Source organism: Zonotrichia leucophrys, chromosome 8, assembly GCF_028769735.1.
Source record: "Zonotrichia leucophrys gambelii isolate GWCS_2022_RI chromosome 8, RI_Zleu_2.0, whole genome shotgun sequence".
Classification (NCBI taxonomy): Eukaryota; Metazoa; Chordata; class Aves; order Passeriformes; family Passerellidae; genus Zonotrichia; species Zonotrichia leucophrys.
Window position 1 is genome coordinate 2608861 of NC_088178.1, and position 14263 is coordinate 2623123.

General features: G+C 45.3%; 1 protein-coding gene across 3 annotated transcripts in view; it reads left to right on the top strand.

Annotated features, from left to right (window-relative positions):
• KLHL20 (kelch like family member 20) overlaps positions 1 to 14263 on the top strand; it is a 26440-nt gene continuing 12177 nt past the window's right edge. For 2 of the 3 annotated variants that reach the window (XM_064720473.1, XM_064720471.1), the window contains exons 1-4: positions 1 to 110; positions 2014 to 2074; positions 8731 to 9304; positions 13306 to 13464. In XM_064720473.1, the coding sequence (XP_064576543.1) occupies positions 2052 to 2074; positions 8731 to 9304; positions 13306 to 13464 (756 nt within the window). In that variant the 5' untranslated portion in view covers positions 1 to 110; positions 2014 to 2051. Of the gene's footprint in view, positions 111 to 212; positions 258 to 2013; positions 2075 to 8730; positions 9305 to 13305; positions 13465 to 14263 lie in introns of those variants that run through there. The other variant, XM_064720472.1, reaches the window with a different exon arrangement.

Below are 14263 nucleotides of genomic sequence, written 5' to 3' on the forward strand. Positions count from 1 at the left end.
CGCGGCTCGCCGGCGGTTGGCGGGGGCCGGGCCGCTTCCTGCGGCTGAGGAGGCGCTCGGGCGGCGCTGCGGGACCGCGGCTCGGCGGTGGCGAGGAGCCCGCGCCCGGCGTGAGTGAGGCGGCTCTGCGGGCCGGGGGGCGCAGGGTGGGCCGGGCAGCGCTGTCCGGGCGGGCTGGGGCAGCGTGGGCTCCGCGGTTCGGCTCGGCACAGCTGGGCTGGGCTCGGCGTGGCCCTTCGGCCCGGCCCGGCGGAGAGGTGCGGTGCCCGTCCCGCAGGAGCTGCCGCCGGCCGAGCCGAGTTGTGCCGCGGGGGCTGCAGGGCCGGGCTGTGCTGGCAGAGCCGCCCCTGAGCCTGTTGCTGCCGCGCGGACAGCGCGGCTTAAATGCCTTTATTTTGCTTGTATATGCGTGTGTGTGTTTTCCCCTCCTCCCCGGTTTTCAACGTGGGTTTAAGGGGATTAAATCTGATGCAATCGGGGGGCTAAGAATAGCCTGCTGCACGTTCCCTCGCGTGTGCGGGGTGCTCCGGGGGCCGCTCGGCGCTGCCGGCTCACGGGACAGCCCCGGCGGGACGCGGCCGTGCCCGGTGCCCCGGCGGGATGAGGCGGTGCTCGGTGCCCCGGCAGCCCCGAGCTCCCCTCGGAGTCGCTATGCAGTGCCCTAACCGGGAGGAATCGCCTGTCTTTATTTGCAGGGAGCTGCCAACCTGAGTAATTTGCAAGTGTGGCAGACAGCAAGTCTGAGCTTATTCTTCATTAGCCAGCTCCGCTGGTGTGTCTGGGATAATGCTCCTAGAGAGTGCTGCCTGTGAAATAAGGTTCCAGTCTGACAGTCTCAGTCTTCCAAAAATGATCTTTTTTTTTTCCTAAATTTAATTATATTTTTTTTCCTCTTGTGAGTGCTACTTGTGTTTATTTCATTCTCATTCTGCCATTGCTTTTCCCATAGTTCAGTGGTTGCTCATTTCTGGAGAGGTAGAAGCCTGTGACTATCAGTGTGGAAGCAGAACACCTTTCTGTTCTTTTAATGGATTTTTACAAAAAAGTTAGGCTTATTGCTTTGAATAATAATTGAATTAAATGTATTCCTAAGTGAATAGCTATCAAAAATGAAATTGGGTGAAGCGATGCCCTTGTAAAAAGGGTTAATTTACATTAGAATTAGAAGTTAGTGGTTGAATATGAAAGGCCTGTGCAGTTTGCAACTGTTATTACTCTCAGAAAATGAATATTTGGAGTGGAAGTGTAGCGAACGTCAGGCAGCATCATTCATCTTTGCAGATGTAGTAGCATTATTAACATCCCTCTTACCTCTGGGGCACAGTTATCTTCAATTTCCAGACACAAGTTTTATCTTCTATCAAATCCTGGCTCTGCAGTGTAGCTGGTGAGCAGCGCTGTGCTGTTTATTAGGTGCCAGCCTGCCTTAAATCTCTGCTAAATGTGTGAGGGAGAGATACCTCCTGGCTCCGAGCAAGAAGTGACAGCGAGCACCCTGTCACTTCAGATATTTTTCCCTTTGGTAGAACAGTTTTAAGGATTCAGGGAGGCAGGCGGTGTGCTGACTTTATAATGTGTGTGTTCTGTTTGGTGAGGAATCTTTGTGCAGCTGTGGTGGAAATGTTTTGAATGCTGGTGATGTTTTCTTCTGCTTTATTCTCTGCAGTCCAGGTGTTGTTAATCTGGGATGTGAATTTATAACTGGACAAGAGCTCAAAGGCACATTAGGACTGAAGAGGGGAAGGAAGGTTATTTTCACTTGGAAATTGTTGGTTTCCTTAGTTTTTACAGAGACAGGGTAACTGAGAGAGGTTTTAAAAGATTTTATTCTGTTTTCAGTCTCTATCAATAGTGAGACACAAGAGATGTAAAACTTAACACCATTCTATCAGAATACAAGAAAGATATCAGCTCATTTGTAGAGACAGAGCCTAGCAAAGCATTCCATCAAAAATTGAAAGCAACCCATAAGAAATCACCTTTTTTTTTCTCTTTTTTTTCCTGTTGGATCAGGTCTTGAAGTGTAGGGTGAAGGTTTCTCTTCACGGTGCATGGACGGAAAGCCAATGCGCAGGTAAGACACAAAAACAATTGTTCTTCTCTTCCCCAAACAGGATAAATCGTGTGAGTTGGTTTGCTGTGTGCCTGGACTATAAAATCTTGTGTGGCTTTGGATTTTTTTTTTTTTTTTTTTTAAGCCTGGCTATGGGGAATTGGGAAATAAATCATTCCTCTTTAGTCCTTTCTTAAATGTATTTAGTTTTCAGTATTTACAAGGCCAGGTGTCTTTAAGGAAGAGTATGGAAGACAAGTTACTGTAATTCTGTAATTCTCCATCCCCTTTTCCACTTCCCCCATTTACTATCATCTTTAAAATTCAGTATTTAATTACTTAGGCATCAAAGCTGTGGAAAATAGAAAAAATAGACTGCCAGGAATAAATTTAAACTTGATTTCCAAGGGGTATTATTTTTCCCTTAAGGAAGGGAGTTTGGTGAGGTCTTGGGTGAAAAGGAGATTTCCTTTTCTAATTATGGATGCCAGCTGCCTCAGTTCTAATGAGCTGGAGATGCAGCTGAAGTTTAATTCAGGGGAGTTCTTGCTGTGGTGGTGTCAAAAACATTCTCTCTCATAGAGGGAAGAGTTGTCACAGTAGTTCAGCATGATGACAGGTTTGCAAACATGGTTCCCTGCTAGTTCTTGTTGATTTTCCTTGCTTGATGGCAATCCCACAGCAGAATTTAGCAGCAGATGCATTTCTGTACAGGATACAGGCTGTGTGGAAGCAAAGTTGCCTGAAGTTCTTCACCTCTAAATGGATTGGAGAATACTCAGGCAGCTTGCTTGGTCTGTTTGTGCTCTTTGGGATGTTGAAAGAAGGAAAACTCTTTTGTGGGTAAATCTATAAACATTCATGCAAGGGAAGGCAAGGCTTTTAACCATAGATGAATCTATAGAGCATTCTTAGCCACAGAAACCATTAGCCTGGGTTCTGTATAAGGAGGCAAGAAGTAAGGAGCCACTTAAACCCTTGAAGAATGGCACAATGCCGTTTTAATTAAATGCATTTTAATGAATTTAATTTGCTGTGCCGCTGCTGCAGTTCAGCAGTGAGTAAACCTGGGACATGACAGAGGCTGAGCCTGGGTATTGTGCTGCATTTTTGCCAAGATAAGAAATGGGGTTTGGTTAGTGAGGAGCTGTATGTGACTTTTACAGTGAATTCCTTTTCCTCCAGGATGGATTAAATAGCAGATGAGCTTTCTTTCATTGTAGCCCTCTTCAGTAGAGATTATTTAAATCTTAACCAGTTTTTTAGGTTTTGATGTTTTGCTCCATTTATCAAGATATTTTTGCAGAATGACATAAAATTGATAACTGGCTTGGCTTGTGTTCTTGCTTTCTCCCTCCTTTTTGTGTTCCTGATGGGGAAATTGAGGTTCTAAAGTTGTTTCTGTGCCTGCTCTTTTCTGTGTCACACTGAGGCAGAGAATTCACGTGCTGGAGTTGGTGTGTCTGTTTGTGGGTTTGTGGCCTTGGATTTGCTATTGTGGAAGTTCTGGCTGCCACTCAATTTTAGTGTTTGTGGTGGGCAGCAGCACAGAGCTGAAGAAGTGGAGGTTTTTTATTATTGCTGCAGCCTGGCCTGACAAGCACATCTCTGCTGTGAGCTGTGGACTCCAGTTCTGGAGCACACTCACCTGTTTTAAGGGTTTCAGTGTGGCTTGTTAAAATCTCTGTTTGTTCTCCTCCTATTGCCTGTCTTAGCAGAAAATGATAAAAGGTTCCTGATTGGATTTTGAGCACAGATCTTCCTATGAACTCCAGCTATGCAGATGGCAGAGCACTTTCTTTTATCCTTTAACTCAGGGCTCTGAAGCCAATTTAACACCCCCACGTGAGGTGGGGCAGAAAGGAGAAATAATGATCCACAGCTCTGCCTGCCCAGGTGGTGCCTCAGGTTTGAGCTTTTAATGCTTTTTAGATTCTGGGCTGCTTTAGTGTGTGAGTCTGAGCTTCCTATGAGCTCTCTGCACACAGTAGGGAGACAAAACAATTCCTGCTCTAGCTGGGGACCAAGGACAAATGATCCAAATCTCAGGCCCAAGAGTATGAACAACATGGGCTGAAGAGAGAAAAACAAGAAAAGTGTGACTTCATGGACTAAAGCTGTAATTAAGCCATTAACTCCAATACACTAATAGACCAAAACTTATAAAAGTGAGAGACCCTGTGGCTTGACCAGGAATGGGTTAATAAACACAGTGAGATGGTATCAAATGTGTACAGCATTCAGAGGGGAGGAGGAACAGCTTGAACAGACAAGGAATTCCAGCTATTCCTGTCAAGATTATAGCAGGGAACGCAGAATTGCTGCTGCAAACAGGATTTACCCTGCATTAGGAATGAAGGGGTGGCTGGGGCAGGCTGTTCTTGCTCACTCTCAGCAAGAGAATGTGGCTTTGCTGAGGGGAAAAACAAGGCAGCAGGGACCTCTGAGTGAAGGGCATGGTCCCAGAGCACCCAGACAAGGAGGGCAGAGCAGATCTGATGGCCAGGGCCAGACAGGAGTCCTGCACCCCTTGGGCAAGCAGGGGTGAGGAAGGAAGCAGGGAAATCAGCTCAGGATGGGTGGGTGCACAGTCAGCTGCAGACACATCTTCAACACAGCTCAGGCACGAGGGCTTGAGCAGCTCCCAAACAAACTGGGGAAGCTCTCCCAGCTCTTCCTCACTCAGCTTTTTCCTGGCAGCCTTTTCCCAGCTTCCAGCTGTGCTGGATCAGAGCAGCCAGACCCAGCAGGGGGAAGGAGGCTTCAGATCCTGGTTGTGCACTCAGGAGTTATCCAGCTACCTGGACACAGCTCTTGCCCAAAACAAGCTACAAAAGGCTCAGGAAGGTTTTGGAAGGCTCCAGTAATGACCTCCTCTTTCAGAGTGTGGGCATCCTCAGTTTCACCCTGACTAGGATGTCACGATGTCACATTTTCCTCAGTCAGAGTGAAATTGAATTTTCTATTCTTGGTCAGTAAAATTCAAACCAAGCAATATAAATAGAGGCAAACACACCAGGTCCTTGTTGGTTTCCTTTTGTGTAATGTAAAATAGTATTTCAGTCATGTTTATCTGCTTGTTTGCATAACTTTGTTGAGGAAACTTACTGGAAACCTTACTAGCTGGGCAAGAAATTGAATCAGTGGTATTTTTCCTGATAATCAGACTTCTAGCTAACTTGATGCCTAGGGTACTGATGCCACAATAAAGCATTTCCATTTACTTGGTTGGCATGTTGTGGTGGTGACTTTTCTTGCCAAAGGCTGGGCCAAGTCAATGGCCCTTGTTCTTGCTCTGTAATGAGTGTAGGAACTATTTCTTAATTTCAAATCAAGGCATTGACAGAAATCACTACCTGTTTGCTTTGTTATTTTTATTTGCTACTAAAATCTCTTGCCACGGAGATCCACTCCAGCAATACATGATTTTTGGATTTCAATTGATGTTTTTAGCCTGAAATGTGTTTTCATAAGCTTTAGGTCAGCCTGTTGTTTTCTGCTGAATTGTGTTAAAGCCTGTTTGTAATCTTGTGCTAAAACACACATTGTCTTAAAAAATACAGGTTTGAAAGTTAAGATGCTCTTATGACAGCATGGGAGGGAATTTTCCCTAGGTATGTGTTATTAGGTAATTTTTTTAATACCTAATACTTTGGGAGGAGCTGCTGTTAGGATGGATGTCTCATACATGCCCCTGTTAATGAATGAAATTTTGGGCATTAGTGGAATAAAATGGAGGCAGAGCAGCCTGTTTATTTAGCTGACTTAGTGTTGCAGACTGCCTGTGTTCCCATTTGTACTTCTCAGCAGTGTGCTACAAAAACTGATCCTTTGTCAGCCCTTTCTTAATCCCATTGTATTTGCTGATTTCCCCAGCCCTGCATTTTGATGGAAGCTAATCCCAGAATATCTGCATAGCTGGGTGTGAATGTTTTTATCCCCATTTCCTCTGGTTTCTCAGCCTTCCTTAATCACCCTGGCTATTCAGGAGCAGCCCTGAGTTGTGTGTGGGGGGAGGCAGCTCCCCTGCCATGTGAGAATCAAGTGCTGCCTTCTGTCTTTCACACCTCTAAGCTACTGACTCATCATTTCATTCTCTGTGCATGTTTATGCATAATGCACACAGAATGCAGTGGAATTACAAGCTTTGTGGAGACACAAGCCAGCAGAGGTGTCCTTTAAATTCACACTTTTGTGCCTGTGTGTAGCAGCAGCCTACCGAGCTTCACATCAAGCATCTGGGTTGATCTAGCTTGGAAATTCTTAAACCAATTGATCACTGGCTTCTGTACCACCCAGAGATAAGTTATGGGTGAATCAGGAATGTTTGGTTGTTACTCTTTTTTTCTGTCTATTCAATCTTCTTTAATCATTAACCAGCACTTTCTCCCCAGGAGTAAGGAGGCTGAGTACAATGCAGGCTCTCAGATAAATGCTGGTGGGAACAATGCAGGGATGATTTCAGTTCTTGCTAACCAGACACCTTTTCAGTGAGTTAAAGATGTGTTCAGCAGGGCCTCATTTGGGCAGAAAAATCCTCTTCTGTCCTGGCTAGGAAAGACAAGGGCTACTGCCTGAATCTGTTACAGAGGGGTTGTGTGCTTTCCAAAAGGATGCCCTGTCCTGGATGTGCACCATCTCCTCTGTGCTGTAGTTACATGAAATGGGTTTTTATTTGAAAAATGCTTCTTCTGTTCTTTGACTGACAGCCTGGTCAAGACAAACTGTCCAGAACTGTAGTAGCATGTGTCTTAAAAGAGCTCTTACTGTGTTCTTTTTTTTCCTTCCAAGGGTTGGTTTGACATAGTTCAAAACACTTAATGCACAATAAAATCAACTCAGCTTGCTTAGCAAGAGCCAAACTCTGCAGGGGAATGTTTGTCACCACCTTTCTCCATCTTTTGGTAGAGGGATTAAATGACTTACCTTCTGGCCTTGGCTGCTAAGGACTGTGAAAATAAGCCAATTAGGTCAATTAATCTTCAGCCCAGGTTTCTTGGGGTTTTTGCAGGGGTACCATTAATTGTGGTTGGTGTGTGTTGCTGCAAGGGCAATTTAGTTTATGCATTGTTTGTGAGGAACTTGGCAGAGCTTTGAGAATGATTGTCAAGCCCCCCAAAGGTGAATTTGGGTTGTGAGGGACGGGAGTGGGTGGAGGAGAGTGAGAGGCAGTGTAAGAGCAGGAGGATTTGTCAGAGGTGTCAGGGAAGCAGAACGGTGATGGATGTAAAAAAGATGGAGCAGGGATAAAAATCCAAGGCATTTAAGGTGCAGAGGCTGAGCAGGAGCAAGCAGCAAAACCCAGAGGGGAGCCCCAGCTGGATCTGTGTAACCAAGATAGGAGGAGGAGGAGGTAATGGTCTAAAACATCTGAATATGATGATCAAGGACAGGGTGTGGAGGGAATGGGAAAACAGGCTAAGATGCAAGTAAATAATTTGAACTGCTGCAGAGACTGGTTTCCCAGTGCTTAGAAAGTGCATTTGACATAATAATGAGGGGAAAACATGTGAGGTGGTTTTTTTTTTAATACTTTCCTTCAAGCCTGCTGCAAATTACGTTGAGCCATGGCAAAGCCAAGCTTGATTTCATTTTAACTCTTAATATGAGCACTGGGGTAGTGACAGCTCACAAATGCCAGTGGATCAGGGAAAAACTGGTAGTGGCCAGCACATGTTTTGGGTCTTTCAGTACATCTTCAGTGGTGATAAACCATCAATATTCTGATATTTTGCTCAATGTCCTTTAATTGCTCTAAGTGATGCTTTTCCTTTGATGTGGGAACAAGCAGCAGTTTCCTGGTTTTTCCTAATTGCCTCTGAAATTGGGAAGAGACTGTGTTTCTTCTCTGTGCCAGTAACTTAGTTTATGTGTTCTTAAGTGATTCTTCAGCTCTAAAGTTACCATCCTGACTTCCTATTCTTCCTTTTCTGGTAGGCTGATAGTGGTGGATACTTGTTTTATCTTTTTCCTGTTTGGTTTGGTTTGGTTTTGCCTGCCTTCTGCAATTTTTGAGGAGGATTAACCTTCTTTTGACACGTGTCAGGGAGGGTGGGTTGAGTCAGGAGACTCTGCAGCTCAAAAATAATTGAAGAGGTGATGATTAAAATGAAAGATGCTCATGGTACTCTGCAGGCCATCTCGAGCTCCTAAAGTCTGTGTGACAGTTTAGTGTGTTCAGACATTACAGTGATGAGTGACCCCGTTAAAAACGTAGGTAGAACAGAGAAGTTTGGTTAAATCACAGAGCTGGAAATCCATCTCCACCTCTGCCAGAGAAAACTCCAGCATTTGACAGTGGGCAAGCCAGCTAATGTGTGCTTTGAGTCACTCTGTGAAATGGGGATAATGTGCCTGTACCACACGAGGTTCAGCTCATAAATATGTACGTGTAGCTGGATATTACAGCCGTGTGTCATCGAAAGCCTATAAAAATAGCAATGAATAGAAGCCTGCTGCAAGTTGGCATTTGTTTACTTCTCAGCTGGCTTTGCTTGGAGATGGATTCCTCTTTCATGTGGTCACGTGCTTGTTTTCGTGTCCCGCCGTGGACTTACGGGCACGGCTCGTGTCTGCGTCCCTCAGGCTGGTGCTCGGCGCGAGCTGTGGAGCTGCAGCTCCCAGCTGGCTCTGAGATCCCTGACCATGGTGCTGTATCTGTATCTCCTGCGCTGCAGGTGTGCCAGCACTCGCCCAGGAGAGACCGGAATGGACGTGACCAGCCGCTGCACCCTCGGAGACCCCAACAAGCTGCCCGAGGGCGTGCCGCAGCCCGCGCGCATGCCCTACATCTCCGACAAGCACCCCCGGCAGACCCTGGAGGTCATCAACCTGCTCAGGAAGCACAGGGAGCTCTGTGATGTGGTGCTGGTAGTGGGGGCCAAGAAGATCTACGCCCACAGGGTGATCCTGTCGGCCTGCAGCCCCTATTTCCGAGCCATGTTCACCGGGGAGCTGGCGGAGTCGCGGCAGACCGAGGTGGTGATCAGGGACATCGACGAGCGCGCCATGGAGCTGCTCATCGACTTCGCCTACACCTCGCAGATCACTGTGGAAGAGGGGAATGTCCAGACCTTGCTGCCAGCTGCTTGTCTTCTCCAGCTGGCCGAGATCCAGGAGGCTTGCTGTGAGTTCCTCAAGAGACAGTTGGACCCTTCCAATTGCCTGGGCATCCGGGCTTTCGCTGACACTCACTCGTGCCGCGAGCTGCTGAGGATCGCCGACAAATTCACACAGCACAACTTCCAGGAGGTAAGGAGCTGGTGTGCTGGAATTGTGCTGTAAAATGCATCCATGTGGCCTGTGAGAGCTTTCAGCAACTCTCATTTTGTCCTTTTTTCCAAATCCTGCCTTTACACCTGCTCTGTGCCCTGATAGTGATGGGTGCTGGTAATGGGACCCAGTGATGGGTGCCAGATGTTAAGTGGGGAGGAAAGAAGAGAGAGGTGGCAGGACTGTGTTGTACCAGTGGTTTGTAAATTATGCACAGCATTTCTTCCCTGAAAGGTGTGTGGTGAGTGCAATGTTGTGGGTGCAGGTGGATTTGGCATTGAATCTGTCCTGCTTGCACAATGTTTGATTTTCCACTCCTCTTTCAGAAATATTCTGGATTCTACATGATTGGAGAGGGGGAAGGTGTTAAAAGTAAGGACAACACATCAGTAGAACCCAAGGAATTTGATGTTGAGCTCTGGGATTGGCAAAGTGGGTGTTTGAGGGAGCATGAGGCCACCTCAGGGGAGTCTTCAAATCCCTGGTTGTAGCAGAACTAGAGTTTTGCATCTATTATTCAGCAGAAGCTGTCTGAAAGTAATTCAGATGTGTAATATTGTAGCTGACCTTTATAAACTCAAGTTTCTCATCCTTTGTTAATTCTGCCTTGATGATTTTTTGGTGAAAAAAATAATGCCAGCAGCTGGTTCAGAGAAGGATCAACATAATAATTAAGGATTGTGTGAGCAATAGAGAAAAGTGGGTCTTAACTGAACTGCTGCAGAAAAATCTCCTCTTCCCACCAGCTTCACAGGGAGATCCTTTCCAAAGGGAGGAACTCCTGGAACTCCTGGTGCTAATTTATTTTCCCCAGAGAAGCAGCAGTATGGAAGTGCTGTGAGTGATGGCAGCTTGTCTCTTTTTTTCCCTTCTAACATGCAAGAAGCAGGTTGGAATTGTATTAATTTCAGTCAGGTAGTACTTAAGAAAAATCTGAGCAGGAGCAACACAACTGTTGGACACAGTGAAGACAATTCTTGGTATCTGAAACATCAGTTTACTATAAAAGCTGCAATTAAATACATCTTTTCTAACCAAACAGAATTTGCTGGTAAGATGAGAGGTTTATTTTTGTAGAACTTGGTGGTTTCCCAATGCCCTACATTTTAGCTGGCCACTTCATATCCTCTGTGCTTGCTCTGCACTTCTTTTCTTCTGGATTTGTTTGGTTTTGTTTTTTATTTCTGGGAGGTGGGGGAGCAAGATGCTATCCAGATGGTTGTTTATTTTCAGTGCTTGGTTGTTTTACTGGTTATTAAATCTTGTTATTACATGAGTAGGGCATGCTTACAAGCCTCTAAATAACATTTTAACAGCTTGACAGTTTTGTTTTAAAATGTTTTAGTATTAATACATGCAGCTGGCTGTTAGGAGCTGCTTGCTATGGGCTTCTTTTCTTTTGCAGTCCCTTGAAGACAACTTTCTGTCTTCCTTATCCCTGTTAAAGCACAAGGAGGAAAAAGAGAAGAGAGCACTCTTCCTCGAAGATGATGCAAATTATAATTGACTTGACTTAAACACAGCCTCTGGAAAAGTGAGGCTTAGATTAGAGCACTGTTTCTTTGGCCTGGGCAGGTTTTGGTGTCCAGTTCAGTGCCCCAGGAGTTGTGCAGCTCTTCATCCTTAATCATCACTTCTTTTGCTTGCACTGTTTCTCTGCAGACAGTGTGAGTGGTGCTGCTGCTTGGGATTGCATTCCTTTCTGGCAGCATTTCCCATCTGAGGAGTGGCTTGGTGATCCCTGGGGGAAGCCAGGCACTCGTCTGTTTAACCATCAGCCACTGTGGAGGTTGAAAACTGATAAAAAAGAAATAAAAAGCTGATAAAAAAAAAAAAATTGCCTTCCTGTGCAGAGGCTGTGTGGTCATTGTTCCTCCAAGCTGGCAGAAAGGAACGTGAGCTGGGAATTTCCTGGGTGCCAAGGTGAAATATTAAGCAGCAGGCAGCAGGCCAACCCATGCAGTTACTTTGAATGCAGTTTGAATTGCTTCATGTCCTCTGCTGTGCTAACCTCTGCTTCTATTAAATTTTTATGTGTGTTGCTGCATTACATCATTAACTTCTTGGTAAAGTGTTTTTTCAGTTTTTTCCATTCCTCCCAATTTAATTTGTTGCCTATAACCTCTAGTGGATTTTGTGCATCTAATGTGAAATGGTTCTATTAACATCTCCACTGTACAAGAACAGCCTTTATTTTTTTTTGTCTCTTGACATTCGTGTGTAGGGAAAAAAATATATTTATGGGTGGACAAGTTGCACTTTTATCAACAGACAAAAATTGCACTCCATATTGTATAGTCTGACATGAATTCTCTCTGTTTATAAAAGCACTGATGTTCAGGAATGCTGCAGAGGAAATGAAATCCAGCCAATTCTTGTCCACTAAGCAAGTCAGTGAAATAGATCATTACTATTAGTCAGGTAATTATGAGTGTCCTTATAATTAAGCCAAAAAAAGCCAAAGCATTTTAAATAATGATTTGTTTTACTATGTAAACTAACAAGTTGCACAGTAGTAATAATTTGGTTTAAAGAAGTGCTTTGAATTTTGTGAGGCCATCAATGCAACTGGATGTCCTGAGGGTCAAAGGGAGAGGCTGGATGAGCATCTTTAACTCAGGAATTTCCACAGCTGCTCTTTCCAGACTCTGCAGAAGCTGCATTTAAAACCATCAGAGTAAAGTTTACACATAAGCTTTGTAGGAGGAAAGGAGACTATGGAAAAAAGCTGATAAAGATCTTTAATGACCAACCCAGTTCCTACTTAAAGGCTGAAGGAGTGTGTGGGCCAATCTTGCTGTGGCCTTTACTGTCCCCAAAAGCTCAGGGTGCCCAAGAACCAAGTGTGGCAACTGATCTCATTGTCCTCTTTGTTCTTTTTTTAACAATATTTTCTGTTGTCAGTAACTGGATTTTTTTTCAGTGCCCTTAAATAGCTTCTTCAGGTAATTAGAAGGACTGCACAGCTGACTGCTGTTGAGATGATCGTGTCAAAGAGTGTTTTTCTTTAATTTATGCAGCAAATTGTGAAATAAGTCATGGAATTCTAATGTGGTCACAGATGATAAGGGCAAGCCAGCATTCAGTTATTTTCTGTCCCTGAACCTTTTGGAAATTCCCAGCTGCAGACTGGGAATGCTTGCAGGGAAAGTGAGCTGGCAGTTACCAGTCAGGCCATTTCTGCAGTTTGAATTCTGATTCCTGTCCCTTTCCCCATGTGTGTGCAGGAGCTGTGGTGGTGTGTGAGCGCCCAGGGCAGTCTGAGTGACTCATGCTGTGTGAGCAGTCCCCCAGCAGCAGCCAAGGCCTCCTGAGGAACTTGGTTGCTATCTTGGATGCTGAAGGAATTCATGTGTTTGTCAGTGGCTTGACTTTCACAGGAGATCAGTCCTTAGGGGCTCTGGAGGCTCTGATTCCCTCTTCAGTGCATCTCGACTGCTGCACACTCCATGTGTGTATTTAGAGCAAATGAAAGAGGCAGGATCAGATGAGTCTCCTGAAATGTTTTCTGTTCTGCCACAAATCAGGCTTTCTGTGTTCTCTGCAATGCCTCTGGTAACTTGTTTGAGACTCTTATTTTTGTGCTCTGTTTTGCTTTTCTTGTGGAAATCTCTGTGCTCCAGTGCTGCTTTTTAGTCACGTATTTATTGCGGTTTCATTTCTGCTTTATGTATTAGACACGGCAAATGAGGAGGCTGATTTTAAGGAAAGGCTTTGTTTTTCCTGAATTTTCAAACCTGATCAGTGTGGTTTAACCCTTTAAAAGTGTTAAAGGGTGTAAAAGGCATGCCCATCCATAAGTGTCTTGTTGTGTTGCTGGGGGCTGTGTTCTGCCCAGTGCAGCAAACCCTTTATGTGTGTTGTTCTTGGAACTGATGGGGATTTGGCTTTTTACTGGCTCAGTCCATGAAGTGCTGGAGTGGTGAATGGCTCTGATGCTTTGTCCTTACTCCCTTCCTTTTTTCCTCTGCCTTTCCCAGGTGATGGAGAGTGAGGAGTTCATGCTGCTTCCTGCCAACCAGCTCATAGACATCATATCCAGTGACGAGTTAAACGTGCGCAGCGAGGAGCAGGTGTTCAACGCCGTGATGGCCTGGGTGAAGTACAGCATCCAGGAGAGGAGACCCCAGCTGCCACAGGTAATCTTGGGCACAGAGACATTCCAGGCTGCTTTATCCAGGGAGAGAGGAAGGAGGCACGGTAGAGTGGTGCCAGAGCGCTTCTGAGTGTTGTAAAGCCACCAGAATTCTCTCTGACTCCCACCTGTGTTAGGTGGCTTGCACTGTCCCTTCATCTAGGCTGGCCAGAGCCTTCCTTAGGGGATTTGTTGGATTGTTCCCAGCTAGGACTTGCCAAACAGGCTCACTCCAGCAGTCTGTCCAGACAAACCTGCCTGCACTGCTGGGAGAGTCGTATCAACACCACAGTGGAGAGGGAAAGCCTTGTCTTGCTTTGCAGTGCTTCTTTAAGCTCTGCTGCTTGATTTGTGCCTCAGCCCTCACCATGTTACAGTGGAGCTTGTCAGAATGGTTTTGTTGGAATGTGATGCTTCATCTAAGCCAAGGCATTTCACAGAGCAGAACCCATTCTGACAAAGCTGTCAGCCCAAAGCCTCTGAAGTCTGGGCTGGATGATCAAAAGAGGTGAGCATCTGCCTGCCTCACTGTTTCTGCTTTGGAAAGAGATGTTAAATGCAACTTTATTTACTGGAAAGCTTTTGAAAATGGTTTTAGGTAAACAAACCAAACTGGAAAAAGCTGCTCTTCTCAAGGCAGCTTTTAATGCTTTTATAACTGTTTGCCTCTGTCTATATGTGCTTGGGCCTTCAAATTCTCAACTCTTCTGAAAGATGTGTTGTTTCTCATTGTTCATTTACTCTGCAATACCACTCAGGTTTAAGAGAGCTAAGTGCTTGATAAAGCCACTAACTTAACTAGT